Source organism: Entelurus aequoreus, linkage group LG05, assembly GCF_033978785.1.
Source record: "Entelurus aequoreus isolate RoL-2023_Sb linkage group LG05, RoL_Eaeq_v1.1, whole genome shotgun sequence".
Taxonomy (NCBI): Eukaryota; Metazoa; Chordata; class Actinopteri; order Syngnathiformes; family Syngnathidae; genus Entelurus; species Entelurus aequoreus.
In genome coordinates, this window is record NC_084735.1 from 85,605,563 (window position 1) to 85,623,871 (window position 18,309).

General features: G+C 41.0%; 1 protein-coding gene across 6 annotated transcripts in view; it reads right to left on the bottom strand.

Moving 5' to 3' along the window:
* The window catches only part of LOC133651183 (transcription elongation regulator 1-like), a 41,418-nt gene that overhangs the window by 20,516 nt on the left and 2,593 nt on the right, over window positions 1–18,309 (bottom strand). For 3 of the 6 annotated variants that reach the window (XM_062049183.1, XM_062049182.1, XM_062049177.1), the window contains exons 1-5: window positions 14,715–14,826; window positions 3,520–3,772; window positions 3,278–3,430; window positions 2,898–3,189; window positions 2,583–2,825 (exon numbers count right to left, since the gene is read on the bottom strand). In XM_062049183.1, coding sequence (XP_061905167.1) covers window positions 2,583–2,825; window positions 2,898–3,189; window positions 3,278–3,430; window positions 3,520–3,772; window positions 14,715–14,761 — 988 coding nt within the window. In that variant the 5' untranslated portion in view covers window positions 14,762–14,826. Of the gene's footprint in view, window positions 1–2,582; window positions 2,826–2,897; window positions 3,190–3,277; window positions 3,431–3,519; window positions 3,773–8,946; window positions 9,082–13,379; window positions 13,509–14,714; window positions 14,827–18,309 lie in introns of those variants that run through there. The other 3 variants (XM_062049181.1, XM_062049180.1, XM_062049178.1) reach the window with 3 other exon arrangements.

Here is an 18,309-nt window from a genome sequence, read left to right on the forward strand (position 1 = left end):
TAAATATTGATTTTGCATTGCATGCATGCACTATTAAATATATTTGAATTAAAAGTGTGCAACAAAAAAACATTAATTGTTATTATTTATTATTATTATTATTTCTGTTGGGCGTTGTGGCGACCTAATCTGTTCAGCGGTCCTTGAACGCACCTTAAAAACACCTCCCTCTCGTATTCTTGAGTACAAATCCCTCTGTCAAAAGAGATCACAGCTTGTTGGGTAGCGGGGGGTGTATATTGTACCGTCCGGAAGAGTTAGTGCTGCAAGGGGTTCTGGGTATTTGTACTGTTGTGTTTATGTTGTGTTACGGTGCGGATGTTCTCCCAAAATGTGTTTGTCATTCTTGTTTGGTGTGGGTTCACAGTGTGGCGCATATTTGTAACAGTGTTAAAGTTGTTAATACGGCCACCCTCAGTGTGACCTGTATGGCTGTTGACCAAGTATGCCTTGCATTCAGTTGTGTGTGTGTGAAAAGCCATAGATTTTGTGTGACTGGGCCAGCACGCAAAGGAAGTGCCTTTAAGGTTTATTGGCGCTCTGTACTTCTCCCTACGTCCGTGTACACAGCGGCGTTTTAAAAAGTCATACATTTTACTTTTTGAAACCGATACCGATAATTATGAAACCAATACTGATAATTTCCGATATTACATTTTAAAGCATTTATCGGACGATAATATCGGCAGCCCGATATTATCGGACATCCCTAGTTAAAATGCATAAACAAAAGAAAAACATATTTTTTCTTGTGTTACATAAGGATTGTGAATGATAGACAAAATTTTAAAAAAAACTGCAGTTCCCCTTAAAGTGGGCACTTTTTAGTAATAAGGCAATGTTGGTGGACATAGATGGGTTATCAGCCTTTATGGAAACTACTTAAGTGGGTTCCAAGATACGTTGTTTTTAAATGCAAGACATCAGTATTTATGGACTCCAACTTGTATCTACAAACCCCGTTTCCATATGAGTTGGGAAATGGTGTTAGATGTAAATATAAACGGAATACAATGATTTGCAAATCCTTTTCAACCCATATTCAGTTGAATGCACTACAAAGACAAGATATTTGATGTTCAAACTCATAAACTTTATTTTTTTATTGCAAATAATAATTAACTTAGAATTTCATGGCTGCAACGCGTGCCAAAGTAGTTGGGAAAGGGCATGTTCACCACTGTGTTACATGGCCTTTCCTTTTAACAACACTCCGTAAACGTTTGGGAACTGAGGAGACACATTTTTGAAGCTTCTCAGGTGGAATTCTTTCCCATTCTTGCTTGATGTACAGCTTAAGTTGTTCAACAGTCCGGGGGTCTACCTTGTGCTATTTTAGGCTTCATAATGCGCCACACATTTCCAATGGGAGACAGTTCTGGACTACAGGCAGGCCAGTCTAGTACCCGCACTCTTTTACTACGAAGCCACGTTGATGTAACACGTGGCTTGGCATTGTCTTGCTAACATAAGCAGGGGCGTCCATGGTAACGTTGCTTGGATGGCAACATATGTTGCTCCAAAAGCTGTATGTACCTTTCAGCATTAATGGTGCCTTCACAGATGTGTAAGTTACCCATGTCTTGGGCACTAATACACCCCCATACTATCACACATGCTGGCTTTTCAACTTTGCGCCTATAACAATCCGGATGGTTCTTTTCCTCTTTCGTCCGGAGGACACGACGTCCACAGTTTCCAAAAACAATTTGAAATGTGGACTCGTCAGACCACAGAACACTTTTCCACTTTGTATCAGTCCCTCTTAGATGAGCTCAGGCCCAGCAAAGCTGAAGGCGTTTCTGGGTGTTGTTGATAAAGGGTTTTCGCCTTGCATAGGAGAGTTTTAACTTGCACTTACAGATGTAGCGACCAACTGTAGTTACTGACAGTGGGTTTCTGAAGTGTTCCTGAGCCCATGTGGTGATATCCTTTACACACTGATGTTGCTTGTTGATGCAGTACAGCCTGAGGGATCGAAGGTCACGGGCTCAGCTGCTTACGTGCAGGGATTTCTCTGAAACCTTTGATGATATTACAGACCGTAGATGGTGAAATCCCTAAATTCCTTGCAATAGCTGGTTGAGAAATGTTGTTCTTAAACTGTTCAACAATTTGCTCACGCATTTGTTGACAAAGTGGTGACCCTCGCCCCGTCCTTGTTTGTGAATGACTGAGCACTTCATGGGATCTACTTTTATACCCAATCATGGCACCCACCTGTTCCCAATTTGCCTGTTCACCCGTGGGATGTTCCAAATAAGTGTTTGATGAGCATTCCTCAACTTGATCAGTATTTATTGCCACCTTTCCCAACTTCGTTGTCACGTGTTGCTGCCATCAAATTCTAAAGTTAATGATTATTTGCAAAAAAATGAATGTTTATCAAATTGAACATCAAATATGTTGTCTTTGTAGGATATTCAACTGAATATGGCTTGAAAAGGATTTGCAAATCATTGTATTCCGTTTATATTTACATCTAACACAATTTCCCAACTCGTATGGAAACGGGGTTTGTATTTGCGAGTAAATGTGTGTGCATACTTGGCCATTCGTAGCGCTTTGGACGATGGTCTCACCTGGCAGGGGGATGTGCATGCCCGGTAAGGGCACCCTGAAAGGCGGTACCATGACAGGGGGGAAGGCAGAGATGGTTGCGGTGGGCTGGGCCACACTGTGAGGCAGGGCGGCGGGCAAGAGCGGGACGGTCTGCACCGCTGTGACCTGTGATGGCATCGTGGACACCGTCACCACGGTGACTGGAGACACGGCAACCGATGATGTCACCGTGACAACGGGGGAGAGGTCTGCTACAACATTGGCTTTTGGGACACAGGGAGATATTTGTGTTTAGTGTGAGTATTTACTGTGTGTGTGTGTGTGTGTGTTCACACCTGCATTGGTCACGGAGGGGGACATTGTAGTGATGGTGGCAGGGCTGGAGGTGAGCGTGCACGACAGCGTGCTGCTGGGGGCAGGAGTGGGCATGGCATCAACCGCTGTGCTAGCTGTCGTGTTGATGCCGCTTGAGGTGACAGCCGCCGCCACCACGCCCACACCGGTGCTCGCTGCTGCAGTGGCGGCCCCCGCCACAAGTAGAGGGTTGAGCTCAGCCTGCTGGATGATTTTGACGTTTTCTGGTTTGGTCCACGCCGACTGTCTGGTGCGAGCGTTGTAGTAATACGCCTGGGGAGCAGGGATGTAGCAACTTACAATTGTGCGGTAATGTTGTACGAGAGGAAGCATGGAAGCACCAAGTGCATTAGAATATTACCTTGCCCTCAGGTGTCTTGTTCTCCACCCAGATCTCCTCAGCAGGGTTGATGGCGGGGCTACTAGCTGCAGAAACTGGGGGCATACCAGGGGGAAAGAGCATCCCTGGAGGGGGCGGGAGGTTGCCGATAGGAGGGGGAAGAAATGGAGGTCTCTGCAATAAAGAGAACAGAGGCTTTAATTTAATAAGTGAATCTAAAAAAAAAAATCCCCTAATTTGACTTTGATGAATGAAGGGGTCACCTGCAGGTGGGGAGGTCCAATAGGGGGTGGCATGCCTCCTGGCGGTGGGATGGGTGGCATGTTGGGGTCAAAGGGTGGACGTGCAAATGGGGGACGAGGCGGCGGGGGCCCCCTCATCATACCAAAAGGCGGCGGCGGCGGCCTAAGTAGAGGCGGCGGGCCGCGTAACACGGGAGTCTGAGCAGGAGCAGGCACTACAGAGGGCGCGGGGGCAGGCGCAGGGCCGCGAAAGCGCACGGCCTGCTGTGCCATTCTGCAACACAGGAATCAAACCGGTATCATTCATAAATGTGAACGGCCCAACATCAACAATCAAATGGTCAAGTGCGTCTTTTTAAGTATTGATATGCAAGAAATGTGCAGTAACAAACCATTAAACAACGCAAATATTTATGGCCGTGAATCTTTGGGCACCACACGATTTGATTCAGAATCAAGTCTTGATTCAAAACCATTCTCGATTTAAAATCAATATTTTTTTAATAACATTGGGTGCCAGTTGTATGATTAACTGCACTCCTCCATAAAATAGACAAACAGCTCTAATACATTTCTATATTACTTAAAATAAAACTGGTTGTGTTTAAAAAAAAAACCCAAAAACATTTAATAAACTCAAAAACAAATAAGCCAACAAGAGAAGTATCCCACACTTCTCTTTCTTAAATTAAATCTGTACAGCAGATATGGGCATCTTTGTCAACAATATTAATTGCCTTAGTGAAAAAAAATAAAAATACAAAAAAAATACATCGAGTTATAATTATTTTTTTTTGATCAAAAATCGTCACATAATAACAGCGAATAACTCGATTTTTTTTAATAACCTTAAAAATAATAGGGCTAACGATAAAAGAAACTGCGTGTGAAAAAAAATATCGATACGACAATACATCACAATTGGGGCTGCCAAAATTAACAAGTTAACTCATGTGATTAATCACAAAAAATATTGCATTCAGTGTTTCCCATAAACTGCCAAGATACCTGTGGCGGTGGGGGCGTGACTATGGGCGTGGCCATGGGCGTGGTCACCATGACATCATCGAGCAATTTGCATAATTTACTACAATATGATTTTCTCTAAAAAGGCTCAAAAAATGTATACTTACTCATTAATAATAACAGTTTTGTTTTAAACGTCCATCCATCCATCCAGCCTTGTTCTTCATAATTTAGACAAAATAATAGAATGAGAAATGACACAATATGTTACTGCATACGTCAGCAGACTAATTAGGAGCCTTTGTTTGTTTACTTACTACTAAAAGACAAGTTGTCTAGTATGTTCACTATTTTATTTAAGGACAAAATTGTTCTTCGATTGCAATAAGAAACATATGTTTAATGTACTCTAAGATTTTGTGTTAAAATAAAGCCAATATTGCCATTTTTTGTGGTCCCCTTTATTTAGAAAAGTATCGAAATACATTTTGGTACCGGTACCAAAATATTGGAATCGAGACAACCCTAATGCAATCACTTTCTGGCACTAAACCTGCAAAAAATAGTTCTCGGGGTTCTCCAAGTTTACATTTTCAAACTTTGCAATATTTTGTTACACTTTAAGCTTCTTCTTTTTTTTTTTTTTTACATACCGTATTTTTCAGACTATAAGTCGCAGTTTTTTTTCATAGTTTGGCCGGGGGTGCGACTTATATTCAGGAGCGACTTATGTGTGAAATTATTAACACATTACCGTAAAATATCAAATATTATTTAGCTCATTCACGTTAGAGACTAGACGTATAAGATTTCATGGGATTTAGCGATTAGGAGTGACAGATTGTTTGGTAAACGTATAGCATGTTCTATATGTTATAGTTATTTGAATGACTCTTACCATAATATGTTACGTTAACATACCAGGCACGTTCTCAGTTGTTTATTTATGCGTCATATAATGTACACTTATTCAGCCTGTTGTTCCCTATTCTTTATTAGGGTCCGCACAGGACCATTGTCAAAGGAATCCCAAAGGGAGTCCTTTTGCAAAGGGACGAAAGGACACTATTGAATTTGTAAGGTTTTATTAGGGTTCGCATGTACCCTGTATAAAGGACTCCCACAGGGAGTCCTTTGTACAGGTACAAAGGAACCTATTGAAATTGTAACACAGGGTACATGCGAACCCTAATTATTATTCCGCAGCTTTGCGCACTACTTTGCCCCCCTTAACATGCTTCAAAACTCACCAAATTTTATACACACATAGAAAAACTGGGACAGCACACTTTTGTAAAAAAACCAAACCCCAAAAATCAAAATTGCGCTCCAGCGCCCCATAGGAAAAAAACAAAAACAAACTGCCTGTAACTCCCACTAGGAAGGTCGTAGAGACATGAAACAAAAACCTGTATGTAGGTCTCACTTAGACCTACAATTCATAATTTCACATCCTCGGGCAAAAACCAACAGGAAGTTGGCAATTTCCCCTTCAACACAAAAAATTACTAAAAACACTCATTTTTGCCTCTTTGAGTTGTAATTTGACCCCCTTAAAATACTTCAAAACTCACCAAAATGTTTACACACATTGGGACTGGTGGACATTGCGATCTAAAAAAAAAACCAAACCCCAAAACTCAAAATTGCGCTGTAGCGCAATTTTTGAATACAACAGAGACAAAACTGCTTCTCAGAGGAAAACACAGACAAAACTGCTTGTAACTTCCGGTAGGAACGTTTTAGAGACATGAAACAAAAACCTCTACGTAGGTCTCACTTATACCTACATTTCATAGATTGAAATCCTTCAGCAAAAATCAACATGAAGTTTGATATCCCCACTTCAAAACAATTTTTTTTTTAAAAGCGGTCACCAAACATCAAACATTATCTCCTCTGAGCGCGTTTGTCGTTTTGGCTTCAAACTACTACAGGAGAGAGATTGAACTCTTCTGATTAAAAGTTGGCGAAAGCGTTTTAATAAGTGCTACGGTTTTGATTTTACGAGCCTTCAAAGAAAAGAACCACTGTGCCGCAGCACCTAGGAAAAAAACACAGACACAACTTCCTCTAACTCCCAGTATGAATATCGTAGAGACAGGAAACAAAAACCTCTATGTAGGTCTCACTCAGGACTACCACTGGACAAAAGTATTGGGACACCTAGGACTAGCACCAGCCAAAATGCGGACCCGACCAACGCTGCTTGCAGCTTTAATTATTATTATTCCGCAGCTTTGCGCACTACTTTGCCCCCCTTAACATGCTTCAAAACTCACCAAATTTGACACACAAATAGAAAAAAGTGACCCAAAAACTTTAGTAAAAAAACCTAACCTCAAAAATCAAAATTGCGCTCTAGCGCCCCGTAGGAAGAAAACTGCCTGTAACTCCCACTAGGATAGTCGTAGAGACATGAAACAAAAACCTCTATGTAGGTCTCACTTAGACCTACTTTTTATTAATTAATTTCTTCGGGCATAAATCAACAGGAAGTTGGCAATTTCCCCTTCAAGACAAAAAATTACTAAAAACACTCATTTTTGCCTATTTGAGCTGTAATTTGACCCCCTTAAAATACTTCAAAACTCACCAAAATTCTCACACACATCGGGACTGGTGGAAATTGCCATCTAAAAAAAAAAACGAACCCCAAAACTCAAAATTGCGCTCTAGCGCAATTTTTGATTATAACAGAGACACAACTGCTCCTCAGAGGAAAACACAGACAAAACTGCTTGTAACTTCCGGTAGGAACGTCTTAGAGACATGAAACAAAAACCTCTACGTAGGTCTCACCTAGACCTACATTTCATAGATTGACATCCTTCAGCAAAAATCAACAGGAAGTTTGCTATTCCTCCTTCAAAACTAAATTTTTGTTACAACCGGTCACCAAACATCAAACGTTATCTCCTCTGAGCGCGTTTGTCGTTTCGGCTTCAAACTACTACAGGAGAGAGATTGAACCCTTCTGATTAAAAGTTGACGACGGCGTTTTGATTTTACGAGCCTTCAAAGACCCGCAGCACTAAAGCTGCTCCGCTGCTGTGATTTCACGCGCCTTCAAAGAAAACAACCACTGTGCCGCAACACCTAGGAAAAAAACACAGACACAACTTCCTCTAACTCCCAGTACGAATATCGTAGAGACACGAAACAAAAACCTCTATGTAGGTCTCACACAGGACTACCACTGGACAAAAGTATTGGGACACCTAGGACTAGCACCAACCAAAATGCGGACCCGACCAACGCTGCTTGCAGCTTTAATTTATTTTAAATTGCCTTTAAAATGTCTATTCTTGGTGTTGGGTTTTATCAAATAAATTTCCCCAAAAAATGTGAGTTATACTCCGGAGCGACTTATACTCCGAAAAATACGGTACTCTATTTTGCACCGTAATTTCAAGAGGTTATTTTTAAGTGTTGGATGTGAGTGTAAAATGTTGTTCATATTGTGTTTTTTCCACGGTTCTGTTGACATTTCCTTTTTTTTCTGCCTTGATAGCAGAGGGGATTACAATCAAAGGAAGGTTACATTTGAAACATAAATGTTTACATTTAATATGTTTCTCCTTGTCCTTATTAACAATCTGTCATAAAAAATATCCATAATTATCAATATCGCCCTATATTAAACGCTTATATCGTGATACAGTTTTCAGCCTTATCGCTCAGGCCTAATCGCAATACATCCCAATATCGCATTACTGTGTTGTATTGTGATACATATCGTACCGTGAGGTTCTTGCCAATAAACTTGTTATTTTTTATTATAGAAGCAAGGTTGGTTGCATGAACAAAGAAACTCGCGCTCTGGTAACCTAGCAAAACAGGAAGTGATCACTGAGCAATGGGAGGGACAAGCTAACAGCCAATCACGTAACAGTATCATGTTTGGTGGCGCCATATTGCTGTTGATTCTTTGCATGGAGTAAGAAGAGAAACTAAAACGAGTGCTGCAGAGAGTGAAGAACTTGTCAATAAAACAGGAAAAGACACTTTGACAATATGCCAGTTGTTTTTTTGTTTAAAATGGACTGTGGGTACCGCACTCACCTAATTAATTTTCTAACTTTGTTCGTTATCTAATCGGGTACACAAAACCAGGCAGGAACTAATGTGAAGGACTGTATGAATAAAATGAATTAAAATACATAACAAAGGTGCTACAAAAATAATAGTAATTTCCACCCATCCATTTTTTTAACTTGTCCCTACCGGTGTTGCGGGTAGGCTGGAATAAATAAATAAATCCCTGACTGGAACGATAGACAGAAGATCAACAATACTATTAAACCATGGACATGTAAATACACGGTTAATGCTTTCCAGCTTGGCGAAGATTAACAATGCTGTTGCTAACGACGCCATTGAAGCTAACTTAGCAACGGGACCTCACAAAACTATGATAAAAACATTAGCGCTCCACCTACGCCAGCCAGCCCTCATCTGCTCATCAACACCCGTGCTCACCTGCGTTCCAGCAATCGACGGAAGGACGAAGGACTTCACCCGATCATCCGTGAGGTCGGCGGCTAGCGTGTCTGCTATCCAAGTAAGTCCTCCTGGTTGTGTTGCTACAGCCAGCCGCTAATACACCGATCCCACCTACAACTTTCTTCTTTGCAGTCTCCATTGTTCATTAAACAAATTGCAAAAGATTCACCAACACAGACGTCCAGAATACTGTGGAATTTTGAGATGAAAACAGAGCTTTTTGTATTGTATTCAATGGGCTCCGAATACTTCCGCTTCAATTGTTGACGTCAGGCGCAAACGTCATCATATCGAAACGTTTTCAGCCGGAAGTTTGCCGGGAAATTTAAAATGTCACTTTATAAGTTAACCCGGCCGTATTGGCATGTGTTGCAATGTTAAGATTTCATCATTTATATATAAACTATCAGACTGCGTGGTCGCTAGTAGTGGCTTTCAGTAGGCCTTTAAATAATAACAGACCAAATTAAAAGTTACAACACTAACTTTCTGACACTAAACCTGCAAAAAAATAGTTAAATTTTCAAACTGTGCAATATTTTGTTGCACTTTAAGGTTGTTTTTTTACATACTCTATTTAGCACCTTAATTTTAAGAGGTTATTGTTAAGTGTTTGTTGTGATTGTAAAACTTTGTTCATATTGTGCTGGAGCCTATCCCAGCTGCACTCGGGCGGAAGGCAGGGTACACGCTGGGCAAGTCGCCACCTCATCTCAGGGCCAACGCAGACAGACAAGCATTCACACTCACAGACTAGGTTATTATACCCCTGTGTGGTGTTCATATTGTTGTTACTCAGCCAGTGTTTGTGGGTCTGATGGACCCGTTGCATTTTGTGGCTTCTAATGCCTCACAATCAAACACTTTTATGTTAAAATACTGACTTATCCCAAAAAACATTTGTAATGAAGTGCTTCGAGAGGCTGGTAAAGGAATACATTGTCTCCAGACTTCCCCCCACATTCGACCCATACCAGTTTGCTTGTCGCCCTAACCGCTCCACAGAGGACGCCATCTCCTCTGCACTCCACCTGAGCTTAGCACATCTGGAAGGAAAGGACACACACGTGCGGATGTTGTTTCTGGACTTCAACTCGGCATTCAACACCATCGTCCCGCAGCACTTGGTGAGCAAACTGGCCCCCCTTGGATTCAGTACCCCCCTATGCAACTGGCTGCCTGACTTCTTCACAGACAGACCCCAGTCTGTGAGAGTGGGCAACAACACCTCCAGTGCCATCTCCCTGAGCACCGGCTCCCCCCAGGGCGGCATCCTGAGTCCACTGCTGTTCACGTTGATGACTCGTGACTGCTGCGCCAGGTCCACTACTAACCACATTGTGAAGTACACGACAGTAGTGGGCCTCATCCGTGACAACAACGAAATGGACTACAGGGAGGAGGTGAAACATCTGGTTGACTGGTGCAGAACCAACAACCTGGTCCTGAACGTCGACAAGACCAAGGAGATCATTGTCGACTTCAGGAAGCACCAGTCCAGCCACGCTCCACTCTTCATCAACGGCACAGCGGTGGAGATGGTAAGCAGCACCAAGTTCCTGGGGGTGCAGGTAACTGACAATATGACCTGGTCCCTACACACCGGAGCTATTGTAAAAAGAGCTCAGCAGAGCATGCACTTTTTGCGTGGGATGAAAAGAGCACAGCTCCCTCCCCCCATTCTACAGAGGCACTATAGAGAGCCTACTGACCAATTGCATCTCTGTCTGGACTGGAGCCTGCAGTGCCTCAGACTGGAAGTCTCTGCAGAGAGTGGTGAGGACGGCGGAAAAGATCATCAGGACTCCTCTTCCTCCTATCCAGAAGATCGCAAAAATCCGCTGCCTGACCAGGGCTCAGAAAATCTGCAGAGACTCCTCCCAACCCCACCAAGGACTGTTTTCACTGCTGGACTCTAGAAAGAGGTCCGCAGCCTCCGTAGCAGAACCTCCAGGTTCTGTAACAGCTTCTTCCCTCAGGCCGTAAGACTCCTGAACGCATTATAATAATCCCCTCAATTCCCCCCAAAAATGGATGAACTCGCGGGAATATAAAGACAATATAACATTCATCCATAAACGTAGATGCATATGCAAAAGTGCAATATATTTATTTTTACAGTTATCTATTTATTTATATCTACACCTTATTGCTTTTTTATCCTGCACTGCCAACCAGCTAATGCAACGAAATTTCGTTTTTATCTGTACTGTAAAGTTCAAATTTGAACGACAATAAAAAGTAAGTCTAAGTCTAAGACCCACAAACACTGGCTGAGTAACAACAATATGAACGTTGCATGGAAATTTCTCTGCCAGTTTCTGCATCCCACAGGGATTTTTCTTTTGTGTTTCTGCACCTGCGGTTCTCACACAAGGTTGCAACATTGTTTGTCAACACTGTCTGCGCTCATTTTGTCGCACATTTATCCCTCTGATGTTCTGTGTAGCTACACTCTGTCCTCCCCGTCTAGGCCTTCTGTGTGTGTGTGTGTGTGTGTGTGTGTGTGTGTGTGTGTGTGTGTGTGTGTGTGTGTGTGTGTGTGTGTGTGTGTGTGTGTGTGTGTGGCGTGTGGTACACAAAAAATCAATTTCCACACTTCTATTAGCCTCGGGTCCAGTGGACCCCGGACATCTTATATGTAATAGAAATGTGTAGGGGGGGTGTATGGAGTGTGTTCATTAAATATGTATTCTTATATATGTTCTTTACAGAAAATAAGCCAAAGCCAGTGAGTCTCAGTTTGAAAAATTAATTAATTGTATAATTTTTCTTTTAATAAAAATCGAAAACGGGTCCCACAGACCCGAACACCACACAAGGGTTAAATAATAATTACTGTAATAAATATATTCATTTACATACTTAAATAATAACAGACCAAATTAAAAGTTACAACACTGTAACTTTCTGACACTAAACCTGCAAAAAATAGTGACATTTTCAAACTTTGCAATATTTTGTTGCACTTTAAGGTTGTTTTTTTTACATACTCTATTTTGCACTTTAATTTTAAGAGGTTATTGTTAAGTGTTTGTTGTGATTGTAAAACTTTGTTCATATTGTGTGTTTTTCCACGGTTGTGTTAACATTTCCTTTCTTTCCTGCCTTGATAGCAGAGGGGATTACAATCAGAGGAAGGTTACATTTGAAACTAAAGTGTTTACATTTAATATGTTTCTCCTGGTCATAAAAAATATCAATAATGATCAATATCGACCCAGTTTTCAGCCTTATCGCTCAGGCCTAATCGTAAAATATCCCAATATCGCATTACCGCGTTGTATCCACATCAACGACTTCACTATAAAAGTGGGTGACATTGTTATCACCAGGAAAGATGAGGTCACCTACCTAGGTTCCATACTAGAGGCTAATCTTTCCTGTGAAAAATGGCAACGAAGGTAATCAAAAAGGTCAACCAACGAACGAGATTTCTCTATAGAATCTCCTCTCTGGTCAACAAAAGCACCTTGAGGATTCTGGCGGGAACTCTCGTTCAACCCTTTTTCGATTACGCATGCACCTCCTGGTACCCTAGCACCTCCAAAACCCTCAAATCTAGTCAGATTACTTCTAGACCTCAACCCCAGATCACACCTCACTCCTACCCACTTCTTCAAAGTGGGCTGGCTAAGGGTGGAGGACAGAGTAAAACAACTTGCACTGAGCCTAGTCTATAAAATCCGCTACACCTCCCTGATACCGAAGTACATGTCAAACTACTTCCTTAACGTAAATGACCGCCATAACCACAACACCAGGGGGAGCTCCACTAACCACGTTAAACCCAGATTCCGAACTAACAAAGGTCTTAACTCATTCTCTTTCTATGCCACATCAATGTGGAATGCGCTCCCAACAGGTATAAAAGAAAGGGCATCTCTATCCTCCTTCAAAACCGCACTAAAAGTTCACCCCCAGGCAGCTACAACCCTAAACTAACACCCTCCCCGGATTGCTAATCATCAAATGTAAACAATCAAATGCAGATACTTTTTCTTATGCCTTCTGATCTCTCTCTCTCTCTCTCGCTCTCTTTCTCTCTCTCTCTCTATATATGTCCACTACTTGCTGTCCATATCCTACGCCCCCCCCTCCCCCTCCACACCCCTGATTGTAAATAATGTAAATAATTCAATGTGATTATCTTGTGTGATGACTGTATTATGATGATAGTATATATGATAGTATATATCTGTATCATGAATCAATTTAAGTGGACCCCGACTTAAACAAGTTGAAAAACTTATTCGGGTGTTACCATTTAGTGGTCAATTGTACGGAATATGTACTTCACTGTGCAACCTACTAATAAAAGTCTCAATCAATCAATCAATCAAAATGTAACATATTATGGTAAGAGTCATTCAAATAACTATAACATATAGAACATGCTATACATTTACCAAACAACCTGTCACTCCCGATCGCTAAATCCGATGAAATCTTCTTCCTCTGTGTCGCCTCTGGTATGCGCCCCGCTAGCGTCCTTTCTTTCTGCTGCTCGATTGCTGTTCTCTGCAGCATATTTCACTACGTCCAGCTTGTAATCTGCAGTATATGATTTATTTTTTGGTGCCATTTTTGTTCAGCCCTTCTCAGTTTTTATAAGTTACCGCCAATGATGAAATAATCAATTTTAATAGCTTCGGCAGTAGCATATAGCAGTTAGCATCCCATGACCCACAATGACCCTCCCTCACCGAATTGTTATTGGTTGACGTGTGTGTGACATTTGCTTCGTCTCTTCCGTGAATGAGCTAAATAATATTATTTGATATTTTACGGTAATGTGTTAATAATTTCACACATATGTCGCTCCGGAGTATATGTCGCACCCACGGCCAAACTATGAAAAAAACTGCGACTTATAATCCGAAAAATACGGTACTCTATTTTGCACCTTCATTTTAAGAGGTTATTGTTAAGTGTTTGTTGTGATTGTAAAACTTTGTTCATATTGTGTGTTTTTCCATTGTTGTGTTAACATTTCCTTTCTTTCCTGCCTTGATAGCAGAGGGGATCATAATCAGAGGAAGGTTACATTTGAAACTAAAGTGTTTTACATTTAATATGTTTCTCCTGGTCATAAAAAAACATCAATAATCACCAATATCGACCCAGTTTTCAGCCTTATCGCTCAGGCCTAATCGTAAATTATCCCAATATCGCATTACCGCGTTGTATCGTGGTACACATCGTACCGTGAGGTTCTTGACAATAAACTTATTTTTTTAAAATTCTAGGAATCGTCACAATTTAGCTGCAAGCCTTTACTAGTTACGGGCGGGTTTATTTGTTAGTAAATCCGTGATTTAGCAGCATAATTGGACCGATTTCAAGCAGGCTAACACTTAGCAGGTCTTCCCATTCAAAACATTGCCTCTGCTAACAAACGTGAGTAGCATACTGAAGCTAGTGGGCTTAAAAACGGAGGCAGTCCAGCCTGGATGGACACAAAATAAGGTCACGGAGGCTCTAATAATGTTAACATTTCCTTAATTTAGAGGCAATAATTTGACTATTGATGTTTACCGCGTGTGACGAGGGCTGCTAGCCGATACTAGCTAGCGAGCTAAAAGCACACTAGCTTCCGTGGCTACAAAACATAAATAGTGCCTTTGTTTATTAAACTCTCGCTCCAAGCGCCGTCTGGTGGGTAAGTTTCCGGGACGCCGGCGTTTCCCATGTATAACAATGAGCTAGTTTTCCTAAAACCACTTAATTCATCATTTTCTGACCTGTTATCGCTGAAGCCGATTCCTTCAGTCTCCGCCTGGTCCGCCATTACAAGATCATGTAAAAGGCGTCTCTTCCTGGAAACGCCCCTAAATGGTTGTCAAGTTTTTCTATTGGGTGAACACACTGTCAATCACGTGCAGTGGGAGCGCTGATTGGTCGGCGGAGTCCTATGCGGTTGAACATTGGCTCAAACGTGTCACGGCGTCTTTGTTTAGTCCAGGGGTCACCAACCCGCGGCTCTTTAGCGCCGCCCTAGTGGCTCCATGGAGCTTTTTCAAAAATGAATGGAATTGGACAAAAAAAATGGGGTGACAAATGTTTTTTGTTGCAATATGGTTTCTGTAGAAGGACAAAAACGACACACACCTTCCTAATTGTTAGAAAGCCCACTGTTTAATACGAACCCCGTTTCCATATGAGTTGGGAAATTGTGTTAGATGTAAATATAAACAGAATACAATGATTTGCAAATCCTTTTCAAGCCATATTCAGTTGAATGCACTACAAAGACAACATATATGAAGTTCAAACTCATTAGCTTTATTTTTTTTTTGCAAATAATAATTAACTTAGAATTTCATGGCTGCAACACGTGCCAAAGTAGTTGGGAAAGGGCATGTTCACCACTGTGTTACATGGCCTTTCCTTTTAACAACACTCAGTAAACGTTTAGGAACTGAAGAGACACATTTTTGAAGCTTCTCAGGTGGAATTCTTTCCCATTCTTGCTTGGTGTACAGCTTAAGTTGTTCAACAGTCCGGGGGTCTCCCTTGTACTATTTTAGGCTTCATAATGCGCCACACATTTTCAATGGGAGACAGTCCTGGACTACAGGCAGGCCAGTCTAGTACCCGCACTCTTTTACTATGAAGCCACGTTGATGTAACACGTGGCTTGGCATTGTCTTGCTGAAATAAGCAGGGGCGTCCATGGTAACGTTGCTTGGATGGCAACATATGTTGCTCCAAAACCTGTATGTACCTTTCAGCATTAACGGTGCCTTCACAGATGTGTTAGTTACCCATGTCTTGGCCACTAATACACCCCCATACCATCACACATGCTGGCTTTTCCACTTTGTGCCTAGAACAATCCGGATGGTTCTTTTCCTCTTTTGTCCGGAGGACACGACGTCCACAGTTTCCAAAAACAATTTGAAATGTGGACTCGTCAAACCATAGAACACTTTTCCACTTTGTATCAGTCCATCTTAGATGAGCTCAGGCCCAGCGAAGCCGACTGCGTTTCTGGGTGTTGTTGATAAACAGTTTTCGCCTTGCATAGGAGAGTTTTAACTTGCACTTACAGATGTAGCGACCAACTGTAGTTACTGACAGTGGGTTTCTGAAGTGTTCTTGAGCCCATGTGGTGATATCCTTTACACACTGATGTTGCTTGTTGATGCAGTACAGCCTGAGGGATGGAAGTTCACGGGCTTAGCTGCTTACGTGCAGTGATTTCTCCAGATTCTCTGAACCCTTTGATGATATTACGGAGCGTAGATGGTGAAATCCCTAAATTCCTTGCAATAGCTGCTTGAGAAAGTTTTTTCTTAAACTGTTCAACAATTTGCTCACGCATTTGTTGACAAAGTGGTGACCCTCGCCCCATCCTTGTTTGTGAATGACTTTTATACCCAATCATGGCACCCACCTGTTCCCAATTAGCCCGTTCACCTGTGGGATGTTCCAAATAAGTGTTTGATGAGCATTCCTCAACTTTATCAGTATTTATTGCCACCTTTCCCAACTTCTTTTTCACGTGTTGCTGGCATCAAATTCTAAAGTTAATGATTATTTGCAAAAAAAATAAAGTTTATCAGTTTGAACATCAAATATGTTGTCTTTGTAGCATATTCAACTGAATATGGGTTGAAAATGATTTGCAAATCATTGTATTCCGTTTATATTTACATCTAACACAATTTCCCAACTCATATGGAAACGGGGTTTGTATGTTTTGTGTTCATGCTTCACAGATGAGAGTATTTGGCGAGCGCTGTTTTGTCTTACTAATTTCAGCAGCCCTTGAACTCACCGATGTGTGGACTGTGACTCAACAGTTTTATGTGTATAACTTTCTCCGATGCTGCCACAGAAAGACGTGTTTTATGCCACTCCTTCTTGGTCTCATTTTGTCCATCAAACGTTTTATGCTGTGCGTGAATGCACAAAGGGGAGCTTTGTTGACGTTATTGACTTGTTGGGAGTGCTAATCAGGCATGAATGCAAGCTAACAGATGCTAACATGCTATTTAGGCAAGCTGTATGTACATTTTGCATCATTATGCCTCGTTTGTAGGTATATTTGAGCTCATTTAATTTCCTTTATTTATGTCCTCTGTGTATTTCATTTATTTTTCCATGTTTCATGACACATTACTGTATATGTATGTAATATTGGCTGCATTTCTGTTTGTGTGCCATGTTCAGTGTTTCCCATAAACTGCCAAGATACCTGTGGCGGTGGGGGCGTGGCTATGGGCGTGGTCACCATGACATCATCGAGTAATTTGCATAATTTACTACAATGATATGATTTTCTCTAAAAAGGCTAAAAAAATGTATACTTACTAATTAATAATAACAGTTTTGTTTTAAACATCCATCCATCCATTTTACAATATAATTATAACACTTTATGTACATATTTATGTACAGATTTGAACAATAAGTTATTCACTGAAATATATTAATTGTGGTTCTTACAAAAAATATATATTATAAAATATAAAAGCTAAAATGTCTCTTAAAGCTCTGCCCCTTTAATTAGTGCATACTAAATAATGTAACTTTAGCCTACTACTACAAGCATATTATTTACCAGCAACATAAAGTGAAACAGAGGCAGAGGTGTCCTGCCACAGTCAGTAACAAATAAACAGAAAACAGTAGTGGTGGTAGATAGACACAAAGCTTCATCCAACATCTGATCCACTGAACAAAGAGCTCCAAAAATCTCTATCCTACTCTTCTCTTTTGTAAAGTAAATCTGAACAGCCGATATGGGCGTCTACATCAACTATATGATTTGCCTGAGAAGCTGGACAGGACAAAAATAAATAAATAAATAAATAAAAAAAATTTGAAAAAAAAAAAAAAATTTTGTGGCGGCCTTAATTCTTTCGTGGCGGGCCGCAACAAATAAATGAATGTGTGGGAAACACTGATGTTGTTCCAGACCACAGCAAACTTTACCCATCTTGCAAAGATTGTAATAAATCCATTAGAAGAAGACGGCCTGTCGTTTCCTTTAACTTGGACAAAAACATCTATACCTTTGGCCATTTTAAGACAGTGATTTCCAGGAGTTATCTCAGCCTCTGAGAAGTTTTACTAATGTTTTCCAATGTTGTAAAAATGTGTAGAATAAATATTAAATTTCAACATTTCTGTCAACGAAGATTTGTGTCAGCCTGCGACACATAGTGATTTTGATAGTAGGCTAATATAGCTAATTAGCCACTTGTTGCTATCATTATAACACTTATATAAGTCTTTTAATTTTTTGCAGCTCCAGACTGATTAACTTTTTTGTATTTGTGGTCCAATATGGCTCTTTCAACATTTTGGGTTGCCGACCCCTGGTTTAGT